Here is a 17285-nt window from a genome sequence, read left to right as displayed (position 1 = left end):
ACCCAAAAATTTGACCAGCATCAAATTAATAAATATGTCACCTTGACAGAGGTAGTACTTAAAAGTAATTATGTATATTTTGAAGGGCAATTTTACAAGCAAGTCAAGGGGGTAGCAATGTGGGCAGCGTATTTGCAAACTTAATTATGTCATTTTGGGAGCAAAAATATGTTATGCAAAGTTCCTTTGCCTCCAAGATAATACATTACATCAGGTTTTTGGATAACCTGTTTCTGATCTGGAAGGGTTCTGAGATTGAATTAAACAAGTTTTTGGTTTACATCAATGATACTGTAGATTTTTTGAAGTTTGCCTACAAATATTACAGAAAAAATATTACCTATCTGGATGTGGATTTAAAAATTGATCAACATGGTAAGAGTTTTATCACCAATATTTACAGAAAACCGACATTTTCTAACTCATACCTAGATTATGACAACTGGCACCTGCACCATCAGAAGAAATCTGTAGTTAAGAGACAGTTGGTGTGGGCTGCCAGGATGGTTAGCCAGCAAGAAGATTTCTTAAGAGAAACAGAGCTCATAATCCAGTTATTTGATCAAAGGGGTTATCCTAGTAGTTTCTTGAACAAAATTTGTATGGAAGTAAAAAAACAAATGTGATCATGGGATTTACAAGCCCATTTTAGGACACAAAAAGTACAGTTGTGTACACTTACCATAAAAGTAGATGTTTGAGTGTATTCACAGTTGCAGTCATTACATTTGGGTAATCTACTGGCAGGTTGCCCTCAGTCGGCATGATTAACCAAGTCTTGGGTCCTGCGTCGGTTGCTGTCCCTTCTTCCATGACGTCAGGTCGTCAGGGGTATAAAACATGCAGCAGACGCCATTACATCAGTTTTTCTTGCCCCAGATGTCAGGTGCCCCCCAAATGAGTAGTAAAAAAAAAATATATATATATATATATATATATATATATATATATATATATATATATATATATATATATAAAATTAAAAACACAAAAATATACCTCCAAACAAAAGCAAATACACCAAAAGGCTTTTAAGCATAGTAAAAGAAAGTAGAGGTACAGTAAGAGAAAAACAGGGGGCTGGAGGGAGGGTAACCAGGACTGCAACAGTGAATACACTCGAACAACTGTACTATGTTCACTGTGTTTCACTGTTGCAGTCATTACATTTGGGTAGAGTCCCAAAGCTATGGTTGGGAGGATGGATTTATACAGCATTAGGACCAGCTATAAGGCCCTGCAAAACAGCAGTGGCAAAGCCAGCTCTGGATTTAGAGAAAACTGGTAAGTGATAATGCTTGGTGAAAGTATGAACTGAACTACAGGTAGCAGCTTCTAGAATATCCCTGGCAGGAACACCTCTGAGAAAGGCTGTTTAAGTAGATGCAGCCCTGGTGGAATGAGATCTGATCCCCTGGGGGAATAGGTTTTCCATGGTGCTTATAACAGAAATGAATACAGTGGCTTACCCATTTAGAAATGGTTTGCTTTGAAATAGCCTTCCCTCTGCCCCTGCAGCAAATGCTACCAGCAGTTGTTCAGATTTTCTTTGAGATTTAGTCCTGTCCAAGTAGTACATCCAATGAATGCAGGATCTGCTTCCCTTTGTTCTGTGGACTGGGAAAGAAAGTTGGCAAATTAATGGACTGATTAAAAGCCACACTGGATACCACCTTGGGCATGAATGATGGATTGGTCCTGAGAGACACCATGTCCGCATGAAAGGTGATGAAAGGCTCCACTGCCATAAGGGCCTGTAATTCAGATATCCTTCTAGCTGAAGTGATTGCTAAAAGGAAGGCTGTTTTCCAGGAAAGAAATTTTAAGTCTGCAGTAGCAGCTGGCTCGAAAGGGGGTAGACTGAGTTTCTCCAATACAAAGTTAAGGTCCCAGGCAAGGGTTGGAGATCTCCTGGGTGGCCTCAAGTTTTTGGCCCCTCTGAGATACTGCTTTACAAGAGGATGAGAGAAGAGGGGGGTTCTGTGTTGTTGTGAGCTGAAATGGCTGAGGCATGGATTTTTATGGAAGAAAAAGACAGGTCCTTGTGAAGCATCTCAGTTAAGTATTGCAAAATCTGAGGTAAATTAGGCACTGCTGTACTCATCCCTTGAGACTGATTTCAGGCACAGAATTTTTTCCATTTGTCAGCATAAGATTTTCTAGTACTAGGTCTTCTCGCCTCCAAAATGACATCCATCACAGGTTTGCTGAGGGATGCTAAGGGGGGATTTAAGTGATTAGCCAAGCTGCAAGATTCAATGTTTGGAGCTGAGGGTGCAGAATTTGGTTTTCCTGCTGAGACAGTAAGGAAGGTGTCTGAGGCAGGTGCCATGGTGAAATGTGTGACACACTGCGCAGAAGTGTGTACCAGTGTTGGCGAGGCCAGTCTGGAGCAATCAAAATCATTTTTGGTTTGTCCTGTTTGACTTTTAGTAGAACGTTAGAGAGCAGAGGCAGAGGGGGAAAGGCATAGACTGATAGGTTTTTCCAGCTGAAGGACAGAGCATCCACTTTGTAGTCTTTTTTGTGAAGAGTTCTTGTGCAAAATTTGTCCAACTGGTAGTTCTGGGGTGAGGCAAAAATATCTATGTTTGGGCTCCCCCATTTGCGTGTCAACATGCTGAAAATCCGTGGTTTCAGTTTCCATTCGTGTGGGTCCATGAGATTTCTGCTTAGTTCGTCTGCCAGAACATTCAGCTTTCCTGGCAGGAATTGGGCTTGTAGTTGTACTTGGTAGCTCAAGGCCGTGTTCCACAATGCCATGGCTAGTCTGCAGAGGGGGTAGGAATGTGTAGCCCCCTGCTTGTTTATGTACCACATAACCGTGGTGTTTTCCGCCTTTATCAGTAATTGTCCTTGATTAATGTAGTCCTTGAAGGCTGTCAGTGCATTCTGTACAGCTAGCATTTCTTTTTGATTGATATGAAGGTGCATTTGATTTGGGCTCCATTTGCCATGAATGCACTTCCCTGCCAGATGAGCCCCCCTGCATAGTCTGATGCATCTGTAGTTATGGTCTGGGTGACAGGGGGTGGTGTGAATGGCAGTCCCTTGTTTTGGTGGCAGGCCTCTGTCCACCACAGAAACTCTAGGCGCAGGCAAGGTATGACAGGAATCATTGTTTACAGGCTGTGACAATGTTGACTCCATAAACTTTTTATGTACCACTGAAGTTTCCTCATATGCAGTCTTGCATATGGAATTAGAAGAATGCAGGAGCCCATGAACCCCAAAGCTTGCAGTATTTGCCTTGCAGATAGCAGGGTTTTTGTGGCCACCTGTCTGAAGTAAGTCATCAAATGAATTTGCTTTTCTGGTGTAAGGAAAGCCATCTGGGCAGTTGTATTCAAGCTTGCACCTAGGAATGTAATTTGTTGAGGGGGTACCAGTTGAGATTTATTTTCATTTATGTTGTACCCTAGACAGGTTAGAACTCTTTTTACAAATGCCAGATGTTTTAGAAGAATGACCTGGCTTTCTGCCTGAATTAGACAATCGTCCAGTTATGGATATATTTGAATATTTGTAAAAAACACTGAACCCAACAGGGTAACCACTAAAATAAACAAATAAAAAAACAAAATTCATGGACTACACCAAGCCGCTTTAATGAAGAGCTAAAAGGCTCCAAAATACTAAGCGCTTTCACCATCAAAACTAATGGCTTCTTCAGAGTAAAAGGAGCTCACAATCACATTATTTAAATACAAAATTTCACCTGCACATTAACCAATCCTATTTCTTGCTTAATTAACAATCCCAATGAACATTATGTTATAGTGTTAATTAAGCAAGAAATAGGATTGGTTAATGTGCGGATGGAATTTTGTATTTAAATAATGTGATTGTGAGCTCCTTTTACTCTGAAGAAGCCATGAGTTTTGATGGTGAAAGCGCTTAGTATTTTGGAGCCTTTTAGCTCTTCATTAAAGCAGCTTGGTGGAGTCTGTGAATTTTGTGTTTTTATTTGTTTATATTTGAATATTTCTTTCCTGCAAAATGCAATTACTGGAGCCAGGCACTTTGTGAATGCCCTGGGTGCAGTAGACAAGCCAAAGGGAAATGCAGAGAACTGATAATGCATGCAGCCTGCTTTGAAGCGTAGGTATCTTCTGCAAGATTCCCTGATTGGGATATGCAGGTAAGCCTCTTTTAAATCTAGAGTTGCCAACCAGGCATCCTTGCCTTGCATAGGAAGTAACTGGTGAAGAGTCAGCATCTTGAATTTTGGAATGTCTAGAAAGGTGTTTAGAGTACTTTTCTGGGTACCAGGAAAAGTCTGGAATAGAAATCTTGTCCCTTTTCCTTTTCTGGTACTAGTTAAATAGCTCTCATGTTTAGGAGGGAAAGTACTTGTTTCTGAAGCTCTGCCCACTGATTTGGGGCAGGTCTGGCCACCTGTTTGGAGTTGGCAGTGTATGGAAATGAAATCTGTATCCCTGGGACACTATATTTAAAACCCATTTGCCCTGAGTTATAAGTTGCCAGTTGCTTGAATGAAGAGACAGTTTTCCCCACAAAGGGGCGGCTAAGAGGTAAGTACTTGGTAATTTTAAAGGGAAGTCATTGAGATTGTTTACCATAGGGTGGTGCCTTGTTGTTTCCAGATTTGGAAGTGGAAGCACCCCATTGCTTAGTTCTGAAAGTCCCTTGAGACTGAAACCTGGTGCTTTTGGAATGTCTGGGTTTGGATGGAGTGGCTCTGGAAGGAGCTGGAAAGGACCAGTTCTTAGTAGGTCAGTGCCTACTAAATCTAAGAGGTTGTACTTGTAAGGAATTTTTCACAGTTTGCATAGATTTAGCTTTATATTCCATCTTTTTTGGAATTTCTTCAGCCTTATTGCCAAACAGGCGGTCCTGCTGTAAAGGAGCATCCAAAAGTTTTGCTTTAACATGATCACGCAGAGATTGCTCCTTAAGCCAAGCATGCCTTCTAAGCACAGACCCAGTAACAGCAGCACTGCAAGAGGCCTCTAAAGAATCAAAACCACATTGCAAAGTATGTTTGCCAACTTGTTCAGCTGAATGCAATAAATCCTGTAAATCTTTATTCTCCACACAGTCAGAAATCAACATAATTTTCTGTTTAAGCAATCCTATGATATGCTGTTGATATTTTAGCATATGGAATTGACAGTTTAAAGCCTTGATGGCTAAGGTTGCAGAAGTATAAACCTTTTTACCCCATCTATCCAGCGCCCTGGAGTCTCTATCAGAAGGGGGTAGGATTTTTAGCAGTAGAAGCCTTAATGCCCTTGGGTCCCTGAGAAATGGTTTCAGGTCCGCAACAGGATTCTTGAAAAGGAATTTGTGGGACTCAGGAACCCTGTAGTACCTGTCTGGTTTGCTAGGGGCTGGAGGCAAGGAATCAGGGGCCATACTGGATTCCGAAAACACATCAACAATGTCTAGTACAGGAGGTATAGCCAAAGGCCTATGCTGAGGAAGAAGGACATCCCTAAGCCTCTTTTTGGATTCAGAGAAATCCTGACTTTCCCAGTGGAAATACTCCCTTAAGGTATGTAAAGTTTCCCCAAAAGAGAAATCCTCAGGCAGAGAGACAGAGGGAATGTAATCCTCTGCATCAGAGTCCTCATAAGTAGGTATGGACAAATCCAGATCATTAGAAGAGTCAGAAGAAACAGAGTCCTGTTCAGAAGATTCATAGTCAAGTTCAAGCCTAGGCCTCTTGGAAGGGGGGGGGGGGTTGACTACCCCTGATTAGAGTAATTAAATCTTCAGCCATTTTGATCATTTGTTTTTTAGGCATAGGGGCCTGAACATGTGGCCTGGGCATGGTTTTTTAGACATAGGTCGGGATTTAGGCCTTAGTACTGAAGTTGGAGTTGGTTTAATATGCAAGTCTGTAGGCCTGAATACACCCTCAGAAGCCGAGCCTGCTCAGCAGCTCTGGACCCATCCAAGGTAGAGACATCCATGGTTTTCCATATGTGAAGCATCTTGCGGCATACCGGACTCTGACTGGGTCTCAGTAGAGGCTTGCGAATCAGAAGTAGCGGGTATCAGGGGCTGCGAAAGGGCCTCACTAAGTACCGGCGAACTGGCGACTGGCTTAGGAGAAGCGTCGTCGGCAGTTTTGGACCTAAACGGCCTTTCTCTGTCTTTTTCTTTGCATTTTTTCAGTATTCCGGTAGTCGGATGGCTAACCGACGTCATTTCTGGATAATTAAACCTAGAGCCGAAATATTTAAACGCAAAAATGTACCGATGACGGATAGTGCGCTGATTAAATAAAACACAAAACTGACAGCAAGGTACGTCGTGGTCAGGGCCTAGGCAAGGAATTCAATACAAATGAAAATCCTTATGAGGTATTTGCTTCCCACAAATAATGCAATTATTAACTTTTACTGACATCGGTAAGGAGCAAGAAAAAGTTTCCCCAACGGGGTACTTAGCTTTTAGTTGAAGACTTCGGTTCTGAAACTTGAAAATGAAAATTTCAGGAGTCGGCCGACCGGCACTTGCAAACTGCTTCGGCTTCGGGCTCCGCGCAGCAAGAAAGATTGATATAATGGCGTCGGCTGCATGTTTTATACCCCTGATGACCTGACGTCATGGAAGAAGGGACAGCAACCGACACAGGACCCAAAACTTTGTTAATCAGGCCGACTGAGGGCAACCTGCCAGCAGATTGCCCAAATGTAATGACTGCAACAGTGAAACACGATGAACATCTAGGATATCACCAGATAGGGAAATTTTAAGTAAACTCAATGACATTCAAACTAGTTTAATCATCACTTTTAACCAAGATGCAGACATCATATTTAACATTATTAATATTAACTGGGATATTTTACAATCTGAATCGAATGTTGCACTTAAAGTGGGTAAAAATCCCAGATTGTTATACAGGAAGGACAGGTCATTCAAGGACATTTTGGAAACAAATTTGACCCCTGAATTTTGTAACAGAAAGCTAGGTAATTTTAAGTGCAACAATTGTATTTATTGCCCCTATATTATGGAGACTGGGGAACTTTTCAGGTTGAACAACAGGAATATTTTTATTAATGGACATTTTAACTGTAACAGTGTTAATGTTGTATATATGGCGAAATGCCAACAATGTCCTATATTTTACATAGGAAAAACCTGTAGAAAATTCAAGAACAGAATTGGAGAGCATTTGGGCGACAATAAATATTGTAGGTCAACTAGTGCCCTGAGCAGGCATGTGCATGACAAAAAGGGCACACTTTTAAGTTCCTGGTAATACAACAGCTTAAAAAAAGACATACAGGGAAAATGCCTAGATGTACATTTGGACATCAGTGAGCTCAAATGGCAGCTGTGACTGAATGCTGTGGAGTACCCAGGAATTAATAAAATGACTAGTATAGCTAGTATTTTAAAGTTAAAAAGTATCTTAGAATAACATTTTGGTTTTGATGGAGTTCAGGGATGAGTTAAGGCAGGCACTGGGTGGCAGTGAAGAGTTACCAAATAGCTGGGTAACTACAGCAGAGCTAGTAAGGGAGACACAGCTAGAAAGGTGCTTGGTATCACATCTGGACAGAGGAAGGACGACAAGGAGACATGAGGAAGTACAGGAGAGTATACAGAGAGAGGTTGGCAAAGAAGAAGTGGGATTGTCAGAGAGATGAAGAAAGTAGACAGGAGTATAAGGAGATGAGGTGCATGGCAAAGAGAGAGGTGGCGAAGGCTAAGGATAAGGCATATGAAGAGTTGTATGAAAGGATGGATACTAAGGAGGGAGAAAAGGACCTGTACTGATTGGCTAGACAGAGGGACCGAGCTAGGAATGATGTGCAGCAGGTAAAGGTGATAAAGGATAATGAGGGAAACATACTCAGAAGCGAGGAGAGTGTGTTGAGGAGATGGAAAGAGTACTTTGAGGGGTTGATGAATGAAGAGAATGAGAGGGAGATAAGGTTGGATGATGTAGGGATAGTGAATCTTGAAGTACAATGGATTAGCAAGGAGGAAGTAAGGATAGCTATGAAGAATGGAAAGGCGGTTGGCCGTGACGACATACCTGTGGAAGCATGGAGGTGTTTAGGTGAAATGGCAGTGGAGATTTTAACCAGATTGTTTAATGAAATCTTGGAAAATGAGAGATGCCTGAGGAATGGAGAAAAAGTGTTTTGGTACCGATTTTTAAGAATAAGTGTGATGAGCAGAGCTGTAGTAACTACAGAGGGATAAAATTTATCAGTCACAGCATGAAGTTATGGGAAAGAGTAGTGGAAGCAAGGTTAAGAAGGGACGTGATGATTAGTGATCAGCAGTATGGTTTCATGCCAGGAAAGAGCACTACAGATGCGATCTTTGCTCTGAGAGTGTTGATGGAGAAGTACAGAGAATGTCGGAAGGAGTTGCATTGTGTTTTTGTAGACTTAGAGAAAGCATATGACAGGGTGCCTAGAGAGGAGTTGTGGTATTGTATGAGGAAGTCAGGAGTGTCAGAAAAGTATGTAAGAGTGGTACAGGATATGTACCAGGATAGTGTGACAGCGGTGAGGTCTGCAGTGGGAGTGACGGATGCGTTTAAGGTGGAGGTGGGGTTACATCAAGGATCAGCTCTGAGCCCTTTCTTATTTGCAATGGTGATGGACAGGTTGACAGACGAGATCAGACAGGAGTCCCTGTGGACTATGATGTTTGCAGATGACATTGTGATCTGTAGTGAGAGTAGGGAACAGGTGGAGGGGACCCTGGACAGATGGAGATATGTTCTAGAGAGAAGAGGAATGAAGGTCAGCAGGACTAAGACAGAATATATGTGTGTGAATGAGAGGGAGGATAGAGAAATGGTGAGAATGCAAGGGGTAGAGGTGGCGAAGGTGGATGAGTTTAAATACTTGGGGTCAATAGTTCAGAGTAACGGTGAGTGTGGAAGAGAGGTGAAGAAGAGAGTACAGGCAGGATGGAGTGGGTGGAGAAGAGTGTCAGGAGTGATTTGTGACAGACGAGTACCTGTAAGAGGGAAAGGGAAGGTCTACAAGAGGGTAGTGAGACCAGCTATGTTATATGGGTTGGAGACAGTGGCATTGACAAAAATGCAGGAGTTTGAGCTGGATGTGGCAGAATTAAAGATGTTAAGATTTGCACTGGGTGTGACGAGGGTGGACAGGATAAGGAATAAGTATATTAGAGGGTCAGCCCAGGTTGGAAGGTTTGGAAACAAAGCCAGAGAGGCACGATTACGTTAGTTTGGACATGTGCTGAGGAGGGATGCTGAGTATATTGGGAAAACGATGCTAAGGATGAAGCTACCAGGTAACAGGAAAAGAGGAAGGCCTAAGATAAGGTTTATGGATGTGGTGAGAGAGGACATGCAGGTGGTTGGTGTGACAGAGCAAGATGCAGAGGACAGGAAGAAATGGAAACAGGTGATCTGCTGTGGTGACCCCTAACGGGAACAGCCGAAAAAAGATGATGAATATATTTCAAGTATGTATAGGTTGAGTTTATATTATGTTTTAGCTTATTATGTTTTAAAGCTTTCTATTAAACAATTAGACATGATTAATTGGGGTGAGGTATGTATATATAAAATGGCTGGGTTGTTGCATTCATTTGTTCTGATGAAGTCCCTTGCTGTTGGGGAAAAACGTCCTTAAATTGTGGAATATTGTTTAACGTGTGGTTTTCAAACTATTAAAGTGGTGTATTTCTACATCGTTGCGTGCCTGTTCCATCTGCTGGTTTGGTTCATCAGCAAAAAATGACAACAGGACATGTGACAGTCAATCTTCCCTACCAATGGTAGCTGTCAAGACTTTGTGCACATTCCCAACCTGGATTAATTTTGCTGTACAAAGATGCCTTAACTCTCTGCCATGGGTGGGTAGAAAATTTTAACAACTATACCGCTAACGCATAAAATGAGTCAATACTCTTCATAAACTCAGGACAGAAAACAAGTATAGTTTATAAACTACAGCTAACTATCATTCTACATAGATATATGTGTGTGTGTGTACACACATTCACATATAGAAGCACACACACACCCTATTAATATTAGATTGACTTCTAAGCATATCATTCTATACAATCTTCATTCTTAACTGCACAAATTCAGATATAAAGAAAGACAGTCCAAAATATACTTTACCTCACTGATGAAAAGCCACAGTCTCATATCTTCCTCTTTTATTCGCAGTCTCTGTGACAGGTATTCATGAATATCTTTAATGGTGTGCATACGACTAAAGCAGCCAGTATATGCTAATACTCGTTTTAAAGGTGCATTTGGAGATGGTACGTTTCCTGCATTTACAAAAAAAAAAAAAGTTAAATAAGTTATTAGTCTGCAACATACACAATTTAAATCTGATGTATACTAATGCCACAAAATAAAATTTTAAGAGCACTGTTCTTAAATTCAGTAGCATTACCGCAAATTTCAGCCTATCTGAAATGATTTTACCACCCTGCTAAGGAAGAAGACTGCAATTACATCTGCTGGAATGTTCAGAGGTCATAACAAATGAATGACTATATACAACTGAAGTTGTTTGTACTTCATCAGGCTATATCAGTAGTGCAGTACATTGCATCGCCTATTTCTGACTGCCAGTATTACTGTTATACAGAAATCAGAATTGCAAATGTTAACTACTAGATCAGTGAAGGAGTCTGCATTCATAATCAGCTGATACAGACTTAATGATCAACCATCACAATTTACCCAATCAACAAGCAAACGTAACTACTAACAGAGGCAAACCAAAAGTAATCAAATGCACGCTTATGACAAGAGTAGCACCCCTCCTGCTACTCTTTTTAAGGCGATACTATTCCCACATATAAAAATACCCAAAGTGACAACTACATACAAATTAAATGCACAACACACACAAGAAATAATACAAAAGAGAAACACAAAAACAAATGCAAATTTACGGATATAATGTTTGGTGAAGGTAAAACATCTGTTCACAAAACAGGAAAAAGAAATAAACTGGAATTAAGCCGATATCTGATATTTTAAGCTACAAAATCCTGTATGACACTGGAAATATAAAAGATATAAAATTCAGTTTCAGTAGCTGGTGCAAAACAACACTAAGGTGCAATAGCTAGCAAAACTAATTTTAACAATACTTGGCTAGGAGAGTTTACAATTAACAATTGAGTGGTAATTTTTCTACAATATTCTGTTATATCCAGTCCTGCATTATTTCTTTTCATAACATCCTTGCACTATGACTGACTGTAATAATGGGTCACAAAATCCTCTAGAAGTCATCATTTAAGAGTTTCTGGACTTCTAAGACAGATGCACACTGAATAACAGCTAATTCTAGCTCTTCCAGTCTGAAAACAGAAACTTAGCAGAGAAGGCCAGTGTACTTTTTCTGGGTAAATTTCAGTGACTGGCTAGTAAGTGCACTGGCCTGATGCCAGGAAAAAAGAAATACAGAGGACATGAAGGAAAATCAGTGACAAAGGGTGAGGGAAAAAACACTGAATGAGAAAAGTACTGCAGCTGTTCAGCAAAAAGCAGTGCAGGCTCCAGACATGGCTTCCAATAACCTAGAGGAAAGTACATGACAACTGCACACAGGCCTGGTTAATATAAATGAAACACTGATGAATTATATCAACTCAAATAACAAAAGGCTGGAAAAAATGAAAGAAGCTTTAAACAAACATTCAGATGAGGTGATAAACCTGCAAAAATCTGAGGATGAAAGGAAGAAAAGGTTGGCTGAATGTGAGACTGCTCAAGAAGAGATGTTTTAAAAAAAAAGAATTAGAAGACAGAACACGTAGGGAAAACCTGACAAATCTGGGACTACAGAGCAATAATTATATTTGTGAAATATGATAGAAAAAGAAAATCTGGAAATATTGAACTTTTTCAGACTCTGTTGGGCTAGTGAGGGACTCTATAAAGTATATGCCCTACTTCATGTCATTAATGTTCGGAAAAATACTTAGGGGAGAGGAAGAGGAGGGAGAAAGTTAACTGCAAGTAAAACAAAATTTGCTCTTAATAGTACTATTTTTACAGTGTATGATTTTCTTTGCATGCTATAAAGTTTTCTCAGTTGTTTTTAAATGTAATGAGGATACTACTAAAAACAAGTGTTCCTGTTTTTTTTTTTGTCCTCCCTTTTTTTCTCTTTCTCCTTGTTCAGTTTTAAGAAATGTAGGCATTGCAATGTAAAAAAAAAAAAAAAAAAGTCTGGTTAAAAGAGCATGATAAAAAAAAATGAAAAATTAATTAGAAAAACACACCAGAAACCTGGTCTTCTCTATAGTAACCAAAAATGTCTTACACCCTCTCCTCCAAACCCTCCCTAGCTCAGTCACTCCTTCTACCCTGTCTTCTATATGCTGCCCCAGTCCTTACTAATATTCAAACATTACGTCTCTCCAAACTTGTACTTATAACAAAACAGCCAGATATGCCTTAAAACTCCCTTACAAATCCCATCACTGCCTTGCCTTTAAATCACTCCAATGGCCTGAATTATCTAAACAACTACTTTTTCCTCAACTACATATTGCACACTCCATCCTAAATTATCCCCTTTCCCACCCCTCCATCTCTAATCTTGTGTCCTACTACAACCACCCCCCAACTCTGTACTACCAACAAATACCTCCTTGACATACACAAACTAAATAAAAACATTGGAAAGTCCCTTTATAAATACTCTGTAGCCCATGCATGGAACTCACTTCCTCCTAATATAAAAAGCATTCCTCAAAAGTACCTCTTCAAACAAGAACTTAACTTTATCTATAAAAGACATGGTCCTGCCCATGTCAACCCCCACATAACTTTACTGTCCCTTCTTAACTACACAATTTCTTTTCCTCATAGACCCATCACCCTCTTTTATAGGTTCATAGGTGTGTACTAGGCTAATGGCCCTGGAGCCTTTACAAGCCTAGCCCACAGGATTACCCTGGCATTGTGCCACCCGAACTTAGTTCCAGTGCCTCTGTCGAGCAGAGCCACTGGAGTGCTCCCGGGGTGAATTTCCTATTTCCCATCCACTCATCAAGATTTCTCTATTCTATTCTATTCCCACTACTCCTCCTACCTATCCTCATATGCAAAAGAAAAAATAAAATAAAAATATTACTACTGGCCCTTCTGTATTATTTTTGTCACTATCAGAATGCTCTTCATGTAAGGTTAGCGCCTTATTTCTATACTTAACACTCTCAGAATGTACTTCATGAACAGTCTCTGAACATTTACAGTGCTCTTACTTGATTGTTGATGTATGCTATGTACTTGTTGATTATGTATTTGCAGCTTTTGTATCAATTAATACTGTACTGGAGCTTTTCTCCTTGGGTCTCCACTGAAAATGGTTCAGCTGGACTAACCCGGTTAACAAATGTCAATAAATAAATAATAATGTGTTTTTTTCATATTCTTGTACGAGTGCATCACTGGATTAGCTTGATCTAGTAATAATTTTTAAGAGAAAGTAAGTAAATGAAAAAATACTGACTATTATAAGGCTTTTTTCTAGCAAATAAATACATGCTTAGTAGCAATTCTGTATCTGGTCCTCGTGCCTCCATGGAGACAATCTGATAAAGAGAAATTGGCTACAATCTGATAAACAGAAACTGGCTAAAAAAAGAGAAATTGGCTAGGAGATAATGTTCTCTGAAAGCATTCAGGTGTTTTCCCATCTAACAGAGCTATAAAGATAAGACAAAATCAGATAGCACTTAGAAGCACAGGCTGCACCATTCATCTTAGCATGGATAACTTATTTTAGGTTAACTCAAGTCTGTGGGTGTGGCTGATAGTTTGGGACATCCGTTCCTATTATGAGGGTAAAACTTTAGTACATCTGAAGATGTACATAGTTTTGTGTGCTGAGGGCTTTCAATAAAACAAAAAAGTTTTGCAAGATGTGACATAGGCTCAAATGGATATGACAAGAAAACTGTATAAAAGCTCAACCTGCTAAACAGTGTATGCATGTATCACAAAATCTGGCACTAGACATTTAACAAAAAAGCTGTTATACATAAAAGGTAGGAAAGATAACTTTTTAATACAATGATGCTTTCTGTAACACATCTCCACAGAGTTAGGTGACCAGCCACTGCTCTGCTGTATTCATCTGTGTAATCCAAAGAATCCTTTGCATTCTTCTAACCATAAGTACAACTTTATACTACATTTTGCACTTTTAAACTGCATTTTTGCTATTTATTGATAATTTTTTAAAAACCGTTCTTGCTGATTTGCTGCACTTTTTGTCTGCTGTGGCATAGACTACATTCATACCTACTAAATCTGGTTCTGTTTATTAAACTGAGCAGTCAACCAGGCTATCTTTTGTTGGAGAGGGCCCTCCTGTACCCTTGTGGCAGGAGAGTGCAGTTAGGAATCATCTGATTAAAGGTTGCTGGCACAGGGCTCAATTTTGAGCTTTTTGTATTGGTTAAATTGTTTAATTAAGTTTGCTCACCTTTGCTACATAAGCCCTGTGTTTGTGTGGGTTTGCGCTTGTTTTAACACAGCTCCACAAAGTTAGGAGACCAGCCACTGCTCTGCTGTATTCATCTGTTTATACATAGCGCACCTCTGTGCACCATCCATCACTATAAAGCAGTGGGGGTAACCACTGGTGGTTACAGATGCAAAAACTTCAGAAGATAAATTTTCCCTTAGTAGCTGCAAGTGATCCAGCTGAGAAGTCCTTAATTGCCATTTAGCTACTCAAAGAGCAACTCAGCTGCGCTTTTGACCCTTAAACAGTCAGAAAACCACCAAATTTACAATAGCCTCATACCATTCAGAGAACCACCACTAGTACAGACCCTTCACAAGGCACTCCAATAGCATACACCACATTTAATGCACCCAGTTATCCGACACCCCTCCACCTTCTCTTCCCACTCTCAAAACAAGATTTAACCTAGTATTAAGGATGGTCAGTTTCCCCTCCATTTCTCCTACCAGCCTGATTGACATGGGTATCCTGAGGCAGTGCAGCAAATGCCTCATGTACGATGACAACCCTCTACTCCTAAATCACCGAAGTACAATTTGTGAGAGATGCATCTACACTAAGAATCTGGAATCCGTGTTCTCTCATGTACAGATCAATAACACTGAACAGGTTGTCAGCTCACATACTACACCTCCTACGCAAACCATGCACTCAACACATAAACCATGAAACGCAGAGGTACTCACCAGAGACCTTCAAACACAAACATGCTACACCTAATATAGCACCTACAGTACTCAATACACATAAAACACAAGCACCAGTGTCTCACCAAATAAGCCTCTAAGGCAAAGCACACCTAAACCAAAGTTTTAGTCACAGGTGACTCCATTGTGAGATACACATATGTCCGATTCACCAGACTAGACAAATAGAAGGTTATGGTCAGCTATCGGATGCCAGGATCTGTCAGATCACACATGCACTCAAGTCTCTCAACAAGTGCCGTTATGACTCCATCATAGTTCATGTCTATGACTTGACACATACCTCACTGGACTATATGAAGACAGACATGATTGAGTTCTATGAATGTGTGTCCCAGGCAGGTATGTCCCTAGCCTAGAGCAGCATTCTACCCTCACCTGCGATGATACGATATAAACAAAAAATGACTGACTTCAACAACTGGCTTAGTTGCTGGTGTCACTTTAACGGAATCCAGCTCCTGTCAGCCTGGGATGACATGGTTGACAGATCACGTTGCTCTGGCAGAGATGGTTTTCACCTGTCACCGCTAGGCTTTCGGTTAATGGCTAAGGCACTTGCCTCCCCCACAGTGCCTTTTTTAGGCAAGGTCTCAAGAACGAAATTTCTGATGTGAAAATATCACTCTCAAATAAATTAAAGGTTATGTTGCTAAATGCTAGGAGTTTAAATCAGAAACTGCAGTTTCTGGAAGCACTCTTCTCCCTAGAAGATGGTGACAACTGTGTAGTCACAGAAACTTGGCTCAGGTCCACACAGAGTACCTTAGCCTTCCAAGACTACAATGCGTTTCACACTTTCAGACTGCAAAATGAACATGTAAAAACCAAAAGAGGAGGAGTATCTATCTTCATCAAACACAGATGCACCTCTAGAGTGGTTAGACAGGAAAAGTCTATGGAGTTACTCCAAGTTCAACTAACTGTGTGTAAGACCCTCCCCCCCTTCAAGTCATCGTTAGCTATAGGCCCCCTTCTATGAATCAAGATACCCACACTGCTTATTTGGACCTACTTGCGTCAATCAAATTACAACCAAACACTCTAGTCATGGGTGGTTTTAACTATCCCTCCATTGACTGGGAAACTTACACAAGTACCAACAAGCTTGCACAAAGCTTTGTGGACTTTGTTAACACTAATGCCCTGGAACAAATAGTATGTAACCCCACAAGGGGCTCAGATATTCTCGACCTGTCCTAACCAACATGGGTGAAATCTGCACCAACACAAGTATAGGACCCTCACTGGTTAAATCTAATCCCAAATCAGTCAGATTTGAAGTAGCTATAACACCTGAACTCCTCTTAGGTGAAACCAGGCTAAACAAATTTCACCAAAGCTAATTATACCCTCCTAAGGGATGGCATAAATAATTTCCAAGCTCCTGGTCCCACAGATGGCATTGACAACTACAATAAAGTATAGACACACGCCCTGTATAAACACTTGCAGAAATGTATTGACACAGCTGTACCTGACAAGATCAAAACAAGATCCTCAAAAAAAAAAAAGTCTCCCTGGTGGACATCTAGAGTTGGTAAGTTATACAACAAGAGAAGAAGTAGAATAAAAAGGAGAGGGTCCCAGCACTGGAAGAACACTGCTTGAACAAACATAAGAAAACTTGTAAAATCCTCTAAGGGCAACTTCGAAAAAAATTTAGCAACCATAGCTAAGGAAAACCATAAGGCATTTTTCAGCCGTATCCATAACCTAAAAGGTAGGACCTGACATGCTGAGCTTGCTGTGGATGGCATCACACACACTGATCCTGGGAAAATAGCTAACCTATTATCTGACAGGTTTGGCAAAAATTTCATCCCCCTGTCCCCTCCAAACATTCCACAAAGCATTCCCTCTACATCTCCCCCACCTTGAATCTTCAAACAGCAAATCATTAATGCTCTCTCCAATGCAAAAAACTCTATGTGACCAGATGGCATCCCAGCTTGCTTTTTTAAATGGTCTGAAACATGAGTTAGCAACTCAATTAGGTATTCTCTTCAACCACAGCCTGAGTATTAGTTTTGTCCATGCTGAAGTGGAAAACAGCAACAGTCACCCCCCTTCAGAAAGG

The 17285-nt window shown here is 40.5% G+C and overlaps 1 protein-coding gene across 2 annotated transcripts in view; it reads right to left on the bottom strand.

Moving 5' to 3' along the window:
• USP32 (ubiquitin specific peptidase 32) overlaps positions 1-17285 on the bottom strand; it is a 3310274-nt gene that overhangs the window by 1379901 nt on the left and 1913088 nt on the right. For both annotated transcript variants that reach the window (XM_044054559.1, XM_044054560.1), the window contains exon 17: positions 10109-10263. In XM_044054559.1, coding sequence (XP_043910494.1) covers positions 10109-10263 — 155 coding nt within the window. The remainder of the gene's footprint in view (positions 1-10108; positions 10264-17285) is intronic.

Source organism: Protopterus annectens, chromosome 13.part0 (genome assembly GCF_019279795.1).
Source record: "Protopterus annectens isolate FY-2018-M chromosome 13.part0, PAN1.0, whole genome shotgun sequence".
Taxonomy (NCBI): domain Eukaryota; kingdom Metazoa; phylum Chordata; order Ceratodontiformes; family Protopteridae; genus Protopterus; species Protopterus annectens.
The sequence above is the reverse complement of the archived record's forward strand: the minus strand, read 5'-3'. Positions and strand labels throughout refer to the sequence as shown.